General features: G+C 51.2%; 2 protein-coding genes across 2 annotated transcripts; one reads left to right on the top strand and one right to left on the bottom strand.

Moving 5' to 3' along the window:
- Positions 1–1,250: 1,250 nt before the first annotated feature.
- Positions 1,251–2,192, bottom strand: LOC311216310 (olfactory receptor 14A16-like; the record flags this gene model as incomplete). Its single annotated transcript, XM_084297855.1, has 1 exon — positions 1,251–2,192. One exon carries the CDS (start codon positions 2,190–2,192, stop codon positions 1,251–1,253), a length of 942 nt encoding a protein of 313 aa, XP_084153981.1.
- A 7,141-nt stretch (positions 2,193–9,333) lies between these two features.
- LOC311216309 (olfactory receptor 14C36-like) lies at positions 9,334–10,272 on the top strand (the record flags this gene model as incomplete). Its single annotated transcript, XM_084297854.1, has 1 exon — positions 9,334–10,272. The coding sequence occupies one exon, from the start codon at positions 9,334–9,336 to the stop codon at positions 10,270–10,272; it is 939 nt and encodes a 312-aa protein (XP_084153980.1).
- Between the last annotated feature and the right edge of the window lie 9,620 nt (positions 10,273–19,892).

The raw sequence follows: 19,892 nt of genomic DNA, 5'->3' as shown, positions 1-19,892 counted from the left end.
AGGGTGGGCAACAGACCTACGTCCCTGGGGATCTCTGCTGCTGAGCCCCTTTCTACCTGCCCTGATGGCTCAGCAGCACAGGGCAGTGCTGGGCAGGACCAAGGGGTGTTTCTGAGGGCACAAAGGGCAGGCAAGTGCTGCACCAGACCTGGCCCAGGAGCCTGTAAGGAGGGTCTCTACTGTTGCTTTGCAGTCTTACGGGCCTTCACCTGCTGGCTCTCCACCACGTCTTCTGGCATTGCAGAGCCCTCCTTTAGCCCATGGACTTCTCAGATTCCCCTTTTCCTTTACCAGACCCGTCTTTGGATACTCATACATTTTATGAGGTTCTAAGCACTACCCAGTGAGCACCATGTCCCTGCAGATCTCCTGACATCTCCAGGCTGCCAATGGCCATCTCACTGACTGCAGTGGGCAGTGTTGTCTATTTGGGCATGTGCTGCCACAAAGGGAGTTCTTGGCCCAGCCCTTGGTTCCTCAGGGACCACCCTGGGACTTTCAGCCTCTGTCCCTCACTCCATGACAAACCCAGAAAACAGAAGAGCAGGGAGCAACCTCTTGGCTCCATTCCTGATAGCACATTTGGAAGAGGTGTCCAGGGTCCTGGGTTTGCCCTGAGAAAGACCCTCTTGTTACTGTGGTGCTAGCAGGTAGGCCAGTTGTTACCCAGGGCTGCACAGTGCCTTCTGCTGCCTGCAGACACAGACACTGCAAAGACAACAGGACTGTCATCAATGCATATGAGACCTCGAGACTAAGACAGATACAAGAGCACAAGAAAGCAATGAGGAACCAAAAAGAAAGAAGCAGTGAAAAGGCCACATCCTGCTGCTGGCCAGGGCCATGGCTCCAGGGAAGCAGCAGCTCTGACCCAAAGGCAGCAGAGAGGCAGAGCCCAGCGGGCAGTGAGGAGCAGCCCCGAGGGCCACTGGGGCTGCTCCTGCATGTGTCAGCTGGGCTCTTGGTCCTGAGCCCCTCCTGAATACTGGGGCTGCTCCTCCCCCAGCACCAGAGGAGATGGGAAGAGACAGCAGCTCAGACCAATGAATTTCTGATGGCTTTCTTATTATGTTTATCTACACAGGAAGCCAATTTCTACAGAAAAATAATTGACTTGTAGGAGGGTAGGAATAATATTTAATCAAAAGTGAAATAATGAGAGAAAATAATAAAACCGACATTTAATAATAGAAGACATCATATTATTTTCTTTCTCAGAATAGCTGGGATTTCTAATATTAGGCATAGTATTATAGGTGAATTTGCTGACGATGTGTGTATTCAAGTAGAGTCCTGATGGAATCCCTTAGTTCCCGGTTCCTCAAGCTGTAGATGAGTGGGTTTGCTACTGGAGGAACCACAGTGTACAGAAGTGTGACCACCAGGTCCAGGGATGGGGAGGAAATGGAGGGGGGCTTCAGGTAGGCAAAAATGGAAGTGCTGATCATCAGGGAGGTGACAATCAGGTGAGGGAGGCACGTGGAAAAGGCTTTGTGCCGGCCCTGAGAAGAGGGCATCCTCAGCACTGCCCTGAAGATCTGCACATAGGACGCCACAATGAAAAGAAAACAACCAAATGCTAACAAAATGCTAAACAGAATTGCCCAAACTTCTCTGAGATAGGAATCTGAGCAGGAGAGCTTGAGGATCTGGGGGATTTCACAGAAGAACTGGTCCACAGCATTGCCATGGCAGAGGGGCAGGGAAAATGTGTTGGCTGTGTGCAGGACAGCATTGAGAAAGCCACTGCCCCAGGCAGCTGCTGCCATCTGGGCACAAGCTCTGCTGCCCACGAGGCTCCCATAGTGCAGAGGCTTACAGATGGCAACATAGCGGTCATAGGCCATGACGGTGAGAAGGGAAAACTCTGCATCAAAAAAAAAGACTAAAAAAAGTACTTGGGCAGCACACCCGTGATAGGAAATGGCCCTGTTGTCCCAGAGAGAATTGGCCATGGCTTTGAGTAGAGTGGTGGAGATGGATCCCACATCGAGGAGGGCGAGGTTGAGGAGGAAGAAGTACATGGGGGTGTGCAGGTGGTGGTGGCAGGCTACGGCGCTGAAGATGAGGCCGTTGCCCAGGAGGGCAGCCAGGTAGATGCCCAGGAAGAGCGCGAAGTGCAGGAGCTGCAGCTCGCGCGTGTCTGTAAATGCCAGCAGGAGGAACTCGCTCACAGAGCTGATGTTGGGCATTCTCTGACTTTGTACTTGCTTGTCTGTTGAAGGGGAGAAGGCAGAGCAATGTTAGAACAGACTTCTCTGAGGAAAAAAGGAAATAAAACAGAAGGGTGGATAACTCAAAGTCAGAAAAATGTCAGACCAATGAGCTTTGCAGTATTGTTGCAAACAACTGAGCTGATTGAGGAGCAAAACTGCAACTATTTTCCTCACTTTATTTTATCCTAGTTGCCCGTATAACACATAGGAGAGGTATTGGATGGTGGAACTCCCTGATATTACTTCCACACTCCAGGTGATATCCTGTGGGTGCCAAGAGTCAAAGGACTTGTCCTCTGGCGAAGACTGAGCAGAGCAGCTCTTCCCATCAGTCCTGCTCTCTGCTGCCCTGGGCTACCCCTCTATGAGCTACAGGACCATCCCTCTCAGGTGCTGCCCTGAGAAGAAACAGGAGACAGCTGAGAGTAGAGAAGCCCCACTCCAAGTGCAGCTGAACAGAATCTTCACCTTTTCTCCAGGGGACTGATCAGGATCTCAGCTCTTCCCTCCTAGACAGGGCTGCAGAGGCCTCATTCCTGCTGCCCACAGACAGCCATCCAGCACCATGGACATGATGTTAGTATGGAGGTGTCTTTTCCTTGTGGTACCTCGATAACACAAGGATGCCACGAGAGAGCTGCATCCTGCGGAAGAGCAGCCTGCAGCCCAGGAGGTTACCCCACAGACAGAGCTGGATAACTGAAAGCTGGAGTGTCCCATATCCCAGCTGCATCCCCTGCAGGGTCTGGAGGAGGCTTGGCCACTCCTCTCTTATCTGACCAGGTGTAGCTAGATTATGACACTCGAAGGGGCTTCTGCCAGACTTCCTCACCTCGCAGGGCAACCCAGCAGGACTCTCAAAGCCTACTGCATTGCCCACTGCCCTCCCAGAAACAAGACCCAGGAGGGGACCCTTTCAGGACCTGCAGCTGCATGGCCCTGCAGCCAGACACTCACCTTGTCAAGGGCTGTGCAGGTTTCTCCTGCAAGCAGCTCTCAGCATCCTCCCACTGCCAACGGCCTCCAAGCCCTCTCTCCTTCTCTGCTCTCCCCATGCCAGCTGCAGTCAGAGCCCCCAGCCCTGCTACGTTGTGCAGAGGAGCTGCTCCTGGCCACAGCTGTCTCTGTGCTTCGTGGGACTATCTCAAATGTGTTTTCTCTGTCCCACGAGCCCGGCCCAGCTCAGCAGCACAGCACCAGCCTAAGGCATTGGAATTACCCCTCTGGGGCTCTTCTGATGAGCCCACGAACCTCAGGCACTCCGAGACAATTGAAGACAGCTCTCCAGAAGTCCAAGTCAGAGGCAAGTTTCCTGCAGTGTCCCCCTGAGGGCCAGCACTGACACAGCCTCCCTTGGAGCTCGTTAGAGCAGAACCCTGGAGGCAGTGAGGACAAGGAGACAAAGGCTATGTGAAGGTGACACTGATGTGGAGGAAAATTGGATGTGTGTCAGCAAGCACAAGGGCCAGGTGTTGTTGCATGGCACACAGGAAGGGAGATCCTTTCCCTTGACAGGTTGCTCAGGGCTCTTTGTGGGGCAGTAGGAGATGGGGATGTGCATTGCCAAGTGCAGGAGAATGGTACGACCCCTGCCTGCTTCATGGGTGGGGGCGAGGAGGCAATGAGGCCCTGGTGCTTTAACGATCAGCTGTCTCCTCTTAGGCCTCAGTGGCAGAGACAACAGCCATAGCCATGGACACAAAGACCTGGGTTGTGACTGAGCCCTCGTAGAGCCCTGGATCCTTTCCACACCAAGCTGTCCTAGGGACTCCCAGACCTGTACCTCCTGAGGGCTGCAGACCCTCTTCTGTGTGGTGCCACACTGGATCTGAGCTTGAGTATGATAACTCAGATTTTCTTGGAGGTCCTGCTCCTCATAAGGCAGCTCTGTAGGAAGCTGCCCTGGTTCCTGGTGAGCAGGCACCACAGCTCATAAGGCATCCCTCGTGGTGCCCCGTCCCTCCTCCTCCTGGTCACTGCTCACTCAGTAGAGTCTGCCCTGATGTGTAGTTCCTCTTCCTCTGGCACAGGACTAGGCACTTATTGTTCAAGTTGTTCCTTTAGGCAAACTACTGCAGTTTCTCAAGATTCCACTGGACAGATGCTCCATTCTGTCAGGTGTTCATGTCTGCAGGCAGACAGTTCAACCTTCCCGTGTCTGTGCTGTCTCTGACAAGATAGCAGCATCAGGAGCTGCATGGAACGTTTGGATAATACAGGAGTAAGAAGCTGAATAAAAGTGCAGCATAGAATCACAGGAGAGTAGGGGATGGAAGGCTGCCAGGTTCCACCTCTTCTGTGCTTCCTTCTCATGCATGCTGACAGTTTGTCTGGAGCTGTGTCCTGAATGTTATGGGGCTGTGCAGGTGAAAATTAGAAGGGCCAAAGCCCAGCTGGACCTCAATCCATCTACTACTGTCAAAGACAAAAAAAAAAAAAAAAAATTTATATAAATACTTTTATAAAAGAGGATTTAGAAGAATGATCATCTTTAATGGGTGTGTGGGAAAACCTGATGACAAAACCTGAGGAACATAATGCCTTCTTTTCCTCAGTCTCTACCACCAAGACCAGTTGTTCCCCTGGATATTTCTTCCAGCTCATGGTCAGAGCTACACTTCAAGTTTCACTTTGTGGCTGTTTTTTCTCTCCTGCTCTTTCCTACTACCACAGAAAGCTCCATCAGGGTGGAAACCCCTCCTGAAGTAGGCAGCCCAACCCAGCAGGCTCCTTGCGGCCTCTCAGCCAACCAGACACAAGTCACCTCAGCAGCACCTTCCAAGCCATGGACCTGCTGCTGGCCTTGCAGCTTCTTGGCTAGACACAGCCAAGCCTTGTGCCTCCTGCTGCCCACTCATGGACTCAAGCAGAAGGGACAGGACAACCCATATGGGGGCCTTCTTTCTGCCTGGGTCCTCCTGGGTCTGGAGGCAGAGGGGATCCCCCAGTCAGCATGCCAAGCAGGTGCCTTGACTTCTCAAAAGTAAAGGGTGACCTGGCACCTCCAGACACAAGTGACCTCCCAGTCCCTTTCCGTGACACGTTCCTGCTGCTGCCCTCTCAAGTGCAGAGACAGCAGTGACCTCACAGTCCCTGCCACAGTCACATTCCTCCTGCTGGGCTATCAGATCCTGAGGCAGAGCTGACCTCTCTCTTGCCCCCTAGGTACCTGTTTTTCTCTTTCTGGTTTGGAGAATAATCAAAGTTTTAGTGGGAGTGTGTGTTGTCCTGCTAGTGGTGTCAGGTCTCTGGTTAAGGCATAAACAAGACCTATGGTTTAGGGTTTTTTAGGTCTGCCAAGGAGTCTAGGGTTAAATAGAGCATTTGCATGTTAGTGTTAAGGGAAGACATTAGGGTTAGCAAGAGGAAAAAAAAAATGATTCCTTTCAGAGTACTGTAGTAACATTTATGTTTAGTGATTAAAATGACTGTTTCAAGTAAGGAAAGGGCCATATGTGACTGTTTTAAGTCAGTTGTACCGCAGCATCTACATTACATAAACCGTCTTACTTCTATGAAATCATAAGTTTCTGCTGGCCAAGCTCTTCTTCCCACAGAATCACAGAATCACAGAATTGTCTAGGTTGGAAGAGACCTCAAGATCATTGAGTCCAACCTCTGACCTAACACTAACCAGTCCTCCACTAAACCATATCACTAAGTTCAACACCTAAACACCTTTTAAAGACCTCCAAGGATGGTGACTCCACCGCTTCCCTGGACAGCCCATTTCAATGCATAACAACCCTCTCGGTAAAGAAGTTTTTCCTAATATCCAAACTAAAACACCCCTGGTGCAACTTTATCCCATTCCCCCTCATCCTGTCACTGGGCATGTGGGAGAACAGGCCAACCCCCACCCCTCTACAGCCTCCTTTGAGGTAGCTGTAGAGAGCAAAAAGGTCGCCCCTGAGCCTCCTCTTCTCCAGGCTGAACAAGCCCAGCTCCCTCAGCCGCTCCTCGTAGGACTTGTTCTCCAGATCCCTCACCAGGTTTGTGTTTTCTCTAGACTTGCTGGAGCACCTCGATGTCCTTCTTGTAGCGAGGGGCCCAAAACTGAACACAGTACTCGAAGTGTGGCCTCACAAGAGCCGAGTACAGGGGGACGATCACTTCCTTAGCCCTGCTGGTCACACTGTTCCTGATACAAGCCAGGATGCCGTTGGCCTTCTTGGCCACCTGAGCACACTGCTGACTCTTGTTCAGCTGACTATCCACCAATACTCCCAGGTCCTTCTCTGCCTGGCAGCTTTCCAACCACTCATCTCCCAGCCTGTAGCTCTGCTTGGGGTTATTGTGCCCCAGGTGCAGGACCCGGCACTTGGCCTTGTTGAACTTCATACAGTTGGCCTCAGCCCATTGGTCCAGCCTATCCAGATCCTCCTGCAGAGCTTTCCTACCCTCGAGCAGATTGACACACGCACCTACCCTGGTGTCATCTGCAAATTTAGTGAGGGTGCACTCGATCCCCTCATCCAGATCATTGATAAAGATATTAAAGAGGACTGGCCTTAGTACTGAGTACTCATGCTAAATCCAAAACACAGCTTCATGCCAGCTACTAGGAGGAAAATTATCTGGATCCTAGCCAACTCCAGGACACTCACAGACTAAGGGCATGATATATCTGTGTGTATATCATCTGAGAAAATGTGGTGGTGATTAATTGGAAAGTACTGGAGCTGAGCATGGTGCAGATGGTATGGAATATAGGGTGGATATTGTCCGTGTGTTGGCTGGGATAGACTTAATTTCCTTCTTATTAGATGATACAGTGTTGTATTTTGTATATAGGACACAGTTCCAGACAAAGTAACAGTATGCATGAGAAGGAAGAACAGAAAAGTGGAATCTGGCAGCCTTCTGTCCCCCACCCTTCACTGATTCTGTGCTGTAATTCCATTCAACTAGTTCCTGCTGTATAATCCAAACTGTCCTGCAAACTCCTGTTACTGTTATCTTGTGAGAAACAGCATAGTCAGGGTGATCCATATGCCTGCAGACATTAACAGCTGACAGAATGGAGCATCAGTGTGGGGCAACCTTGAGAAACTGCGGGATTTTGCCTACACAAACCTCCTGACATTTACACGGGGAAGAGCCCTATCCTGCACCAGAGGAAGAGGAACCATAGACATCAGGGCAGACTGGGACCCTGCTGAGTGAGCAGTGCCCAGGAGGAGGAGGGCCTGGGCACCACAAGGGATGCCATACGAGCAGTGGTGCCTGCTCACCAGGAGCCAGGCCAGCTCCCTACAGAGCTGCCATATGAGGAGCATGGCCACCAAGAAAATCTGAGTTATAAGACTCAGCTCAGGTTGAATGTGACACTACCCACAGAAGGGTCTGCATCCAGCAGTATAAGATTTGGGAGTCCCTCAGACACTCTGGTGAGGAGAGGAGTAATGGCTGTGGCAATGCTGAAAGTCCCATCAGGACTCAGGTCTTTGTGTCCATGGCTATGGCTGTTGTCTCTGCCACTGAGGCCTATGAGGAGACAGCTGATTGTTAAAGCACCAGTGCCTCATTGCCTCTTCGCCCCAAACCATGTAGCAGGCAGGGTCTGTACCATTCTCCTGCACTTGGCCATGCACATCCCCATCTCCTACTGCCCCACAAAGAGCCCTGAGCAAGGTGTGACTGCTAAGGATCTCCTTTCCCAGGGGACATGGGTCAAGGCCTGGCCCTTGTGCTTGGTGACACACATCCAGTTTTCCTACACCTCAGTGTCACCTTCACATTGCCTTTGTCTCCTTGTCCTCACTGCCTCCAGGGTTCTGCTCTAACGCGCTCCAAGGGAGGCTGTGTCAGTGCTGGCCCTCAGGGGGACACTGCAGGAAACTTGCCTCTGACTTGGCCTTCTGGAGAGATGTCTTCAATTGTCTCTGAGTGCCTGAGGTTCGTGGGCTCATCAGCAAAGCCCCCAGAGGGGTGATTGCAGTGCCTTGGTCTGGTGCTGTGCTGCTGAGCTGGGCCGGGCTCGTGGGACAGAGAGAGCTCGTGGCAAGAGGGCCGTGGTGCAGAGAGACAGCTGTGCCCAGGAGCAGCTCCTCTGCACAGCGCAGCAGGGCTGGGGGCTCTGACCACAGCTGGCACACAGAGAGGAGAGAAGGAGAGAGGGCTTGGAGGCACTGAGGAGTGCAACAACAGAGGGCAGCGTGTGGCAAGACACATCTTCAGGCTCTTGACACCGGGAGGCTCTGGCAGCAGGTGGGGTTGCCAGAGGGGTCTTCTACAGCTGGCACATCATAAGCCTGATACAGCATATTTCAGGGTGGCTCTCACTCTACATGTAATTTGGACTAGGAGAAACTTTAGAGTATGTCATTTATGAATGGGCATTTCAGGAGGAAGCCTGAGGCTTGGTTAGTCTGAGGAGGAAGGCTTTTTTGGATTCTCTGCTTTAAGATTCTTGCAGTGGAGGGGAATCTGAGTGAGTGTGAGCACAAAGCTTGTGGGATGAGGTCTGTTAGCGTGGACAGGGAGGAGATGTGGGGACAGAGAACCAGTTCCCAGCAGGGCCATGGGCAGGCGGTGAGAGGGAGCTGCTTCCAGAAATGCTGTGCAAGGGAGGGCTCAGGCACCTCCCTGGGAAAATCGATGCTCTTCTGTCCCACCAGCACAGGGCAGCACAGAAAGACCAGACACAGAGAGACACAGAGAGACCAGCACAGACAGACCAGACGTGATGGACAGACTGGCTGTGCTCTCTGAAGTACACTCCGTAGTAGAGGAATCTGTGATTCTGAGGATCCACAAGGTTTTCAATGTAGAGCAGCAGGAATGACAGTATAGAAAAAAGAAATCGCCACAGCCCTTCTCTGCCGTTAGGTGATTTGGGAGCAACAATTTGTTCATAAGAATTAAAATAATCTGAGAATATGCAATGTTCCTCTTTACTTCTTTCTATAGGTAAGAACTGTTAACTACACTGCCCAAAGCAGAGTCCCCTGCTCCCAGGGACACCCTTGGGAACCAACAGACAGAGCTCATGAAATGGACCTGCTTAATATCTACTTAATAGGCTGAAACTGAATCAGATATCATCAGATAATTTTGTTGTATTTTCTTACTGCCTTTTCCCTCCTTGGGAGAACCCTATGGCCAAAACCAGCAAATGCCCAACATCAGCTCTGTGAGCAAGTTCCTCCTGCTGGCATTCGCAGACATGCGCAAGCTGCAGCTCCTGCACTTCGCGCTCTTCCTGGGCATCTACCTGGCTGCCCTCCTGGGCAACGGCCTCATCCTCAGTGCCGTAGCCTGCCACCACCGCCTCCACACCCCCATGTACTTCTTCCTGCTCAACCTCGCCCTCCTCGACGTGGGCTGCATCTCCACCACTCTGCCCAAAGCCATGGCCAATGCCCTCTGGGACACCAGGGCCATCTCCTATCAAGGATGTGCTGCCCAACTCTTTTTCGTTGCTTTCTTGTTTGGAGCAGAGTTTTCCCTTCTCACCGTCATGGCCTATGACCGCTACATTGCCATCTGCAAGCCCCTGCACTACGGGAGCCTCGTGGGCAGCAGAGCTTGTGCCCAGATGGCAGCAGCTGCCTGGGGCAGTGGATTTCTCGATGCTGTCCTGCACACGGCCACTACATTTTCCCTGCCCCTCTGCCAAGGCAATGCTGTGAAACAGTTCTTCTGTGAAATCCCCCACATCCTCAAGCTCTCCTGCTCAGATGCCTACCTCAGGGAAGTCTGGGCACTTGTGTTTAGCGTTTCTTTAGTCCTTGGTTGTTTTGTTTTCATTGTGGTGTCCTATGTTCAGATCTTCAGGGCAGTGCTGAGGATGCCCTCTGAGCAGGGCCAGCACAAAGCCTTTTCCACGTGCCTCCCTCACCTGGCCGTGGTATCCCTTTTTGTCAGCACTGTCATGTTTGCCTACCTGAAGCCCTCCTCCATTTCCCCTGCATCCTTGGACATGGTGGTGTCATTTCTGTACTCGGTGGTGCCTCCAACAGTGAATCCCCTCATCTATAGCATGAGGAACCAGGAGCTCAAGGATGGCTTGAAGAGACTGATGACTGGAGATGTTTCACAATCAAAAACATAGCCCATTTTTTTCTGCCTATGACCCACAATACATTGCAGGCTCAAGGTTTGTTCTGTTATCTTGTTGTCATTTTTCTTACTCTGGAGAGCATCACCACCAGCTCAGAGATATACAGTGCATCGAAGGAGGTTCACCAATGGCTGGCCAGTCCACTGCTCATTGCTCATCTCATACAGGCTCCCTGGGAGGTAGGATGTCCAGGAGAAGAGCAGGGCCCCCTGAGGGTTCATGGGAGATGTATAAAAGGAATCCCATTGCTGCTGGTGCCAGCAGGCATATCATACACACAGAGAGAGATGAACAGGAGTGAGCACAAATGCCATCAGCCATTCCTACAAGTCTCATGAAGGCCGGTGGGGCAGACAGTGTCACAAGGTTAAGTAACATGCCCTGGGAAGGCACATTTTCCAGCTCTTAGATGTGCTTCCTTGAAGCAAGGTCCCTGTGACCATTCCTCATGCCGTGGGGCATCTCAGAGAAGGGCAGAGCAGGGCAAAGCACTGCAGGGCTGAGGTGCCTCCCAGCCTCTGGCAGTGGCTGCAGGAGCCAGAGGGACACTGCAGACACTGCAGTGCACTGTGTGTGGTGTGCAAGGCAGAGACTCGTGTCTCTCAACAGCCCTGTGTGTATGAGGAGCGTGGGAGGCCATCTTAGATGCGGACACCTCACAGAGTGCTGCTGTTGCCCTGTGTGACTCCAGAATCAACCCCCAGTGTCTCTGTGAGATTTCTGTAACCCCCCTCTCACAAGCTCATTGCAAATGCCCCTCTCTGCTATGTCACACTACCCTGCCTTTCTGGACAAGGCCATCAAGCGTTTGGATCAGAGAGATTTCTGGGGACTTGGAAAAAGCAGACAGCAAACTCGTCTTCAGGAAGCACAAGAAAAAGGACTGGGAGATTTGCAGTTGTCACCTCTGCCCATGGGGACGTGATGGAGAAAGTCCTGCCACAGGTGAAGCAGTAGGGGAGGGCAGAGAAGGGAATGTGGTGAACCTGGATTTGGCAAGGCCTTTGCCATAGTCTCCTGGAGTCTCTCTTTAGCCACATTGCTGATATTCACACTGAAGAAGGGGATGAAGTTGGGGGGGGAGAAGTTGGCTGGACATTAGTGGTACGAAGTCCTCCTGCCAGCCAGTTACCAGCAGCATCCTTCAGTCATGGGCACTTGGGCCAACACGTTTGACCCTTTTTTATCTCCCTTTATGATGGCATGGAGCACTTTTCCAAGTCATCATCTCATCAACATGAGTTATTCTTTAATTCAGTGACTTCTTCCCTTGGAGTTCTGCTTGAAGACGGAAGAGGTGGAGGAAGAAGAAAAAAGGAAAAAAAAAAAAGTTGGGAAATATCTTTTGGTAAATGTTTGCATAAGACTATTCACAGAAAAAGCATACATTTGTAGATAGTACTTGTCCACAGTGCTGTCAATAATAAATAAAATAAATAAATAAACAAATAAAATAATAATAATAAAAAACCTATGAGACTAAATCAAGAGAATTCATAGAAAAATAAAAAGCTGGTGGTGTTGCCATAAAAGACTCTTTCAGCTGTTACTTAGAGACCTTTTATGCACAGGTTCCCATTGTTTCCTAGATCTACTTTCATGGCTGGTTTCCATTCTCTATTCAGAGGTGGCCACTGCCTCCAGGATGCCCTGGGGTAGCCAAGGAATGCAGATGGGACAAGTGACGTGAGGGAGCACTTTTGGAGCGCAAGCTGAGGGGCATGAACTGAGGCTAGGCCCTACAGGGGCTGTACAGGGCTGCTAAGCACAGAATCATAGAACTGCTCATGTTGGAAGGGACCTTAAAGATCCTATGTGGTTCCATAAGGTTCACATACACCCAAATCTCAAGCCTGTGCCACACTGCTGCTGCCCTAGGCCTTTTACTTCAGACGTAGGCCTTTTCCTGCAGCATATACCACGTTGGTCATGGCACAAAAATGCTGTTTCTACACCAGAGATCTGGAGCCTCCTTCATGTGAGGCAACATTTCAGTGTCCTTCGTGCTGCTTGCAGGGTTTTGTCACATGGATGAACTGGATCACAGAATCCCAGAATCATTTAGGCTTGAAGAGAGCTCCAAGATCACCGAGTCCAACCTCTCACCTACCACTAACAAGTCCTCCACTAAACCATATCACAAAGGATCACTGAGTATTCTGAAATTCAATACCATGCTTATAATAATTATACATAATAATTATTATTATAGTTATTGTTATTACTGTTATTACTGTTATTATTACTTTGCCTCTGAAGCACAATCACAGAATCAGAGAATCATACAGCAGTTGAGTTGGAAAGCACCTCGACAATCATCTAGTTCCAACCCCCCACAAGCAGGGACACCACCCCCTAGATCAGGTTCCTCAGGGCCTCATCTAACGTGGCCTTGAACACCCCCAAGGATGGAACATCCACAGCCTCAGCAAAAGCATTCCACTCCCTGGAATGCAAGTCACCAAGTCCCATAGACTTGTACTTCTTGAGCTTCTTCAGGTGGCATCAAACCTTCTCTTCACTTACAAGAGGTGGGAATTTGCACCCCCCAGCCTCTATCTATGGGTTCAGGGAATGAAAGACTTGGGAAGCCTGACTGACAGGGAAGATTGAAGAAAAGAAGTTGTTGAGTCCTTCAGGCTTCTCCATGTCTGTCATTACCAGTGCACCCTTGTCATCCATCAGAGGGGGTACACTCTTCTTGGCCTTTCTTTTCCGAGCAATATACCTGTAGAATCTCTTCCTATTATTCCTTGAACCCCTTTCCAAGCTGGGTTCCATTCATGCCTTGGCATTCCTTTTCCCATCCCTGCACACCCAAAACTGAAACATGTGAGAGGGCCTAGGAAAAGTAACTCTTGATCCACAGAAGCCATTTGGGAAACAAAACTTGTAGGTAGGAAGCACAGTTTTGTGGAGGTGCAGAGCTGATGGGCACATTGTGCAGGATGCTCCTAAAGACATTTGTGTCCTTTCTTTCCTGACTACAATGCTACTTCCTTCTCAGGAATGGAGGAGCCAACAGAAGTGAAAAAGATACTCTGTGATCATGAATGTCATCAGGAAGCTGACCCCACTAAGATACGGGGAGGTTAGGAGAAGCATGGACAAGAGAAATGTGAGAATTTGGGGTGAGAAAATGAGCATGGCCAGCAGAAATTAATGATTTCATAGAGATAAGAAGGTGCATGTAATGTTGACGCTGTAGTAACAATGACTTGAATGAATCATGTATGACCCTTTAACTTATTTAGGCAGTAATTTTAATCCTGAAACCTAAATGCTACTCCAACACTCTGACAGGAATCCCCTACTCTAATGCTTGAATTCAAAGGATCCCTTCAAGCAAAACTCAGCCCATAGCCCCATTCTCTTTCCTTTATTCTCTTACTCACCCAAATGCCTTCCGTGGACACTAGTATTAAAATGCTCTACTGATCCTTAGATTTCTTGGCAGACCTAAATAAAACCCTAAACCACAGAGCTTATCCATACCCTAACGACAGAAGAACACCAAACATTCCCAATAAACCTCTGTTTACTCTCTTACTCAGAAAAGCAAGCCCTAGTCCCTAAGGGACTAGGGAGAGGTGAGCTCTGCCTCAGGATCTCCTGCCCCAGGAGGAGGAACATAACTGTGGCAGTGACTGTGAGGTCACTTCTGTCTCTGCCCTTGATAGGGCAGCAGCAGGAACGTGTCACAGAAAGGGACTGGGAGGTCACTTGTGTCTGGAGGTGGCAGGTCACCCTTGACTTCTCCCTGGGAGCTGCACTTTTGGGCTGACATCTGGCAGTGGCCCTGCTAGGCCAGCAGAAGGCACCTGCTTGGCATGCTGACTGGGGGATCCCCTCTGCCTCCAGAGCCAGGACGACCCAGGCAGAAAGAAGGCCCCAACATGGGTTGTCCTGTCCCTTCTGCTTGAGTCCATGAGTGGGCAGCAGGAGGTACAAGGCTTGGCTGTGTCTCCACAAGAAGCTGCAAGGCCAGCAGCAGGCCCACGGCTTGGAAGATGTCACTGAGGTGTGTCTGGTTGGCTGACAGGCCTCAAGGAGCCTGCTGGGTTGGGATGCCTACTTCAGGAGTGGTTTCCACCCTGATGGAGCTTTCTGTGGCATTAGGAAAGAGAAGGAGAAGAGAAACACCCACAAAGCGTGCGTTGGAATGCTGGCACTGGCCATGAGGAGGAAGAAATGTCCAGAAGAACAACTGGTCTTGCTGCTACAGACTGGGAAAAAGAAGAAATTAAGTACCTCAGCCTTCACCTTATCTTGAGATCTTCACCAGATTTCCCCCACATCCAATAAAGGATGATGACTCTCCTTTATCCTCCTTTATTTAAAGTATTCCTATAAGCAGTGTTTATTGTCTTTGAGAGTCATAGAGAGATTGAGCTCCACCTGGTCTTTGGCCTTTCCAGTTTTCACCTGCACAACCCCGTAACATTCAGGACCCAGATCCAGACAAACTGACAGCATGCATGAGAAGGAAGCACAGAAGAGATGGAACCTGGCAGCCTTCCATCCCCTACCCTTTTGTGGCTCTGTGCTGCAATTGCATTCAGTTGGTTACTCCTGTATTATCCAAACTTTCCTGTGAGTCCTGATGCTGCTGTCTTGTCCGAGAGAGCACAATCACAGGAAGGTTGAATTGTCTTCCTGCAGACATGAAGAGCTGACAGAATGGAGCATCAGTGTGAGCTAACATAGAGAAAACGCAAATTTTGTCTACAAAAACCTCTTGACATTTGCAAGGAGAAGAAACCAGTCCTGCAGCAGAGGGAAAGGAACCCCACACATCGGGGCAGACTGGGACCCTTCTGAGTGAGCAGTGTCCAGGAGGAGGAGTGCCTGGGCACCACGAGGGATGCCATAGGAGCAGTGATGCCTGCTCACCAGGAACCAGGCCAGCTTCCTACAGAGCTGCCTTATGAGATATTTGTGTCCATGGCCATGGCTGTTGTCTCTTCCACTGAGCCTTATGAGGGGACAGCTAATCACTAAAGCAACAAAACCTAATTAACTCCTCGCCAACCCATGTAGCAGGCAGGGGTTGTACCATTCTCCTCACTTGGCCATGCACATCCCCATCTCCTACTGCCCCACAAAGAGCCCTGAGCAGTGTCTGAAGGGTAAGGATCTCCCTTCCCAGAGGACAGGGGTCAAGGCCTGGCCCTTGTGCTTGGTGTCACACATCCAGTTTTCCTACACCTCAGTGTCACCTTCACATTGCCTTTGTCTCCTTGTCCTCACTGCCTCCAGGGTTCTGCTCTAACGAGCTCCAAGGGAGGCTGTGTCAGTGCTGGCCCTCAGGGGGACACTGCAGGAAACTTGCCTCTGACTTGGACTTCTGGAGAGCTGTCTTCAATTGTCTCTGAGTGCCTGAGGTTCGTGGGCTCATCAGCAAAGCCCCCAGAGGGGTGATTGCAGTGCCTTGGGCTGGTGCTGTGCTGCTGAGCTGGGCCGGGCTCGTGGGACAGAGAGAGCTCGTGGCAAGAGGGCCGTGGTGCAGAGAGACAGCTGTGCCCAGGAGCAGCTCCTCTGCACAGCGCAGCAGGGCTGGGGGCACTGCCTGCAGAGACAGAGTGCTTAAAGGCAGGCAGAAGTGGCAGGATGCACAGAGCTCACTGGGGGAGAGCACTTCCCAGCCCTGAACCCGGTAAGTCTCTGGCTGGAGGGCAATGCAGCTGCAGGTCCTGGAGGAAGGAGAAGACGGGAGTGTAGGCTGGGTTGCCCAGGGCTGTGGTGCAGAGCAGGGTCCCTGCTGTGCCCCAGGGGCTGTGTGATAGGGCAGAGCCTCTGCTGCTTGCCAGGCTCAGAACTCAGCCTGCCTGGGGATCTTCCCAGGGGTTTGGGCAGAGGAAGGGCAGTGCAGGGGCTGCCTGCAAAGAGAAGGCACTTTCTGCACTCTCTGCCTGCCTCATCTTGCTCTGATTGTGGTGTCGGCTCTATGTTAACGGGGTAGTTGGATTTGCACAAGTGACTGAGCTTCCTATTGCACTGAACGGAGACATGAACACATTAGTGAAGATCCTCAAAATATCCCTTCAGTTCTCTCTGCTTACAGGGTGCACCAGGGCTTTTCTGAGCTGTTCTTTAGGAGCTGCAGACAGGGAGATGTCCCCGGAGCTGTCCCCATCCCCAGGAGGTTTCTGCAGGGCAGAGCTGGGCACACAGCAGGTGGGATGGGGGCTGTGAGCATGGACGGGAGGAGACGTAGGGACAGCAAAAGAGCTGCTGGCAGAACAGCTGCAGGCAGCAGGGACATGGGCAGGCAGTGAGAGGGAGCTGCTCCCTCCCTGCCATCCCCTGCAGTGCAGGCGCCTTCCTCGCAGCAGCCCCTGGTCTCCTCTCTTCCCCTCACAGCTTCTGTCACGGCATGTATAACCTGGGGGGCTGAGAATATGGGGTGTCTGAACCCTAAATCTCTGTGTCAGTAGACACATTTGCTGCAGACCCCCTCTACCTTCCTCTGTGGAAGAAGGCACAGAATCAGAGAATCATAAAATATCCTGAGTTGGAAGGGACCCACAGGGATCATCGAGTCCAACTCCTGGCTCCATACAGGTCTTACCCCCAAACTCCTACCATATGACCAGGAGCACATTCCAAACGCTTCTTACACTCCAGATCTCTTGTCCCTCTGCTGTCTGTGCAGGGTAGATGGCACAGGGCTATGAGAACAGGCGGTACCTCACCGACACCGCAGCCTCTGCACTGGGTTGGATCCGCCCTGCCTGCCCGTGCCTGCTTCTCTCCCTTGCCCGGCGTGGCAGCTGGTGGTGCCTGATTCTGACAGGGAGTGCTGTGCACGAAGGGTGAAGCAGGAGGAGATGCTCCCTGTTTTCTCCAGCCAGACACTCATGATCCACCTGCTGGTTTTGTCTCCTGGGTATTGAACAGGGAAGATGCACACAGGGTCACACAGCCAAACACCCCTCACTCAGCAGAGGGAGCCACTGCCCAGGAACCTTCCCTCTTGGAACCTCGAATGAAGCAGAGTAGGCTCATTGGGAGCTGCTGGGCAGAGGAGGCTGCAGTGTACAGGACACTCAGCACGCAGAAAGCAGGGCTCCAGACAGGGAGAGACACAAAGATCCTCATGGAAAGAGGGAATGTAAGATTTTAATTGGGGATTAACTGATTTTTGCTCATAGTCATTACTCATAACACACCGTCTCACTCTCTTAAATATGTTTTTTTTCTCATTTTGCAGTCTCCTTGACCAAAGTAAGCAAATGCCCAACATCAGCTCAGTGAGCGAGTTCCTCCTGCTGCCATTTGCAGACACGCGCGAGCTGCAGCTCCTGCACTTTGCGATCTTCCTGGGCATCTACCTGGCTGCCCTCCTGGGCAACGGCCTCATCCTCAGCGCCGTAGCCTGTGACCACCGCCTCCACACCCCCATGTACTTCTTCCTGCTCAACCTCGCCCTCCTCGACCTGGGCTGCATCTCCACCACTCTGCCCAAAGCCATGGCCAATGCCCTCTGGGACACCAGGGCCATCTCCTATCAAGGATGTGCTGCACAGGTTTTTCTGTTTGTTTTCTTGATTGGGTCAGAATTTTATATTCTCACCATCATGGCCTATGACCGCTACGTTGCCATCTGCAAGCCCCTGCACTACAGGAGCCTCGTGGGCAGCAGAGCTTGTGCCCAGATGGCAGCAGCTGCCTGGGGCAGTGGCTTTCTCCATGCTGTCCTGCACACGGCCACTACATTTTCCTTGACCCTCTGCCAAGGCAATGCTGTGGACCAGTTCTTCTGTGAAGTCCCCCACATCCTCAAGCTCTCTTGCTCAGACTCAGACTATTTCAGGGAAGTTGGGCTCATTGCCTTTAGCTTCTTTTTAGGTGTTGGTTGTTTTGTTTTCATTGTGGTGTCCTATGTGCAGATCTTCAGGACTGTGTTGATGATGCCCTCTGAGCAGGGCAAGCACAAGGCCTTTTCCACGTGCCTCCCTCACCTGGCCGTGGTCTCCCTGTCTATCAGCACTGCCACATTTGCCCACCTGAAGCCCCCCTCCATCTACTCCACACACGTGGACGTGGTGGTGACAGTTCTTTACTCGGTGATACCTCCAGCAGTGAACCCACTCATCTACAGCATGAGGAACCAGGAACTCAAGCATGCACTGAAGAAGCTATTCCAGTTGTCTTCCAGAAGCAGTTAGCTACAGCTCTTCTGTTACAATGGGAAAAAGTCACAAAAAAAAAATATGCCATAGAATCATAGAATATCCTGAGTTGGAAGGGGCTCATAAGGATCATCAAGTCCAGCTCCTGGCACCACACAGGTCTACCCAAAAATTCAAACCATATGACTAAGGGCACAGTCCAGATGCTTATTAAACTCTGAATGGCTTGGTGTAGTGACTACGTCCCTGGGGAGCCTGTTCCAGTGTGCGACAACCCTATAAGTAAAGAACTTCTTCCTGATGTCCACCCTAAACTTCCCCTGCCTCAGCTTGATGCCATTCCCTTGGGTTCCATCACTGTTGATTACAGAGAATAGATCGGCTCCTGCCCCTCTGCTCCTCCTCATGAGGAAGTTGTAGACTGCAATGAGGTCCCCCCTCAGCCTCCTCTTCTCCAGGCTGAACAGGCCCAGTGCCCTCAGCCGCTCCTCATACGTCTTCCCCTCTAGGCCCTTCACCATCTTCATCGCCCTCCCCTGGACACTCTCCAACAGTTTAATGTCCTTCTTGTACTGTGGTGCCCAGAACTACACACAGTACTCAAGGTGAGGTCACACCAGGGCAAAGTAGAGCAGTACAATCTCCTCCCTCGACCGATTAGCAATGCCGTGCTTGATGCACCCCAGGATATGATTGGTCCTCCTGGCTGCCAGGGCACACTGCTGGCTCATATTCAACTTCCTTTCAACCACAACCCGTAGATCCCTCTCTGTGGGGATGTTCTCCAGCATCTCATCGCCCAGTCTGTATGTATAGCCAGGGTTGCCCCATCCCAGGTGCAGGACCCAGCACTTGTCTTTGTTAAACTTCATGTGGTTGGTGATTGCCCAGCTCTCCAATCAGTCCAGGTCTCTCTGCAAGGCCTTTCTACCCTCAGCAGAATCTGCAATTTCTCCAAGTCTGGTGTCGTCGGCAAATTTGCTCAGAACACCTTCTAGTCCTACCTCCAAATCATGTATAAAGACATTGAAGAGGACTAGCACTAAAATGGAGTCTTGGGGGACCCCACTGGTGACGATCCACCAGCCTGATGTGGCCCCGTTTACCACAACTCTTTGTGCCCTACCCTTCAGCCAATTGCTCACCCGTTGCATGATGTTTTTGTTAAGTTGTATGCTGGACATTTTGTCCAGTAGGGTCCTTTGAGAAACTGTGTCAAAAGCCTTACTGAAATCCAAAAAGATCACATCAGCTGGTTTCCCTTGATCGACTAGATGGGTGATCTTATCATAAAAGGAAATCAAATTTGTCAAACAGGACCTACCCCTCATGAACCCATGTTGGCTGGGACCAGTGACTGCTTTTTCTCCCAGGTGCGCTTCAATAACTCCTAGGATAATCTTCTCATTAATTTTACAAGGAACTGATGTGAGACTGACAGGCCTGTAGTTGCCAGGGTCTTCTTTCTTGCCCTTC

This window comes from Netta rufina, assembly GCF_964035555.1.
Source record: "Netta rufina genome assembly, chromosome: 18".
Classification (NCBI taxonomy): domain Eukaryota; kingdom Metazoa; phylum Chordata; class Aves; order Anseriformes; family Anatidae; genus Netta; species Netta rufina.
Note: the sequence above shows the minus strand (reverse complement) of the source record. Positions and strands in the feature narration are given on the sequence as shown.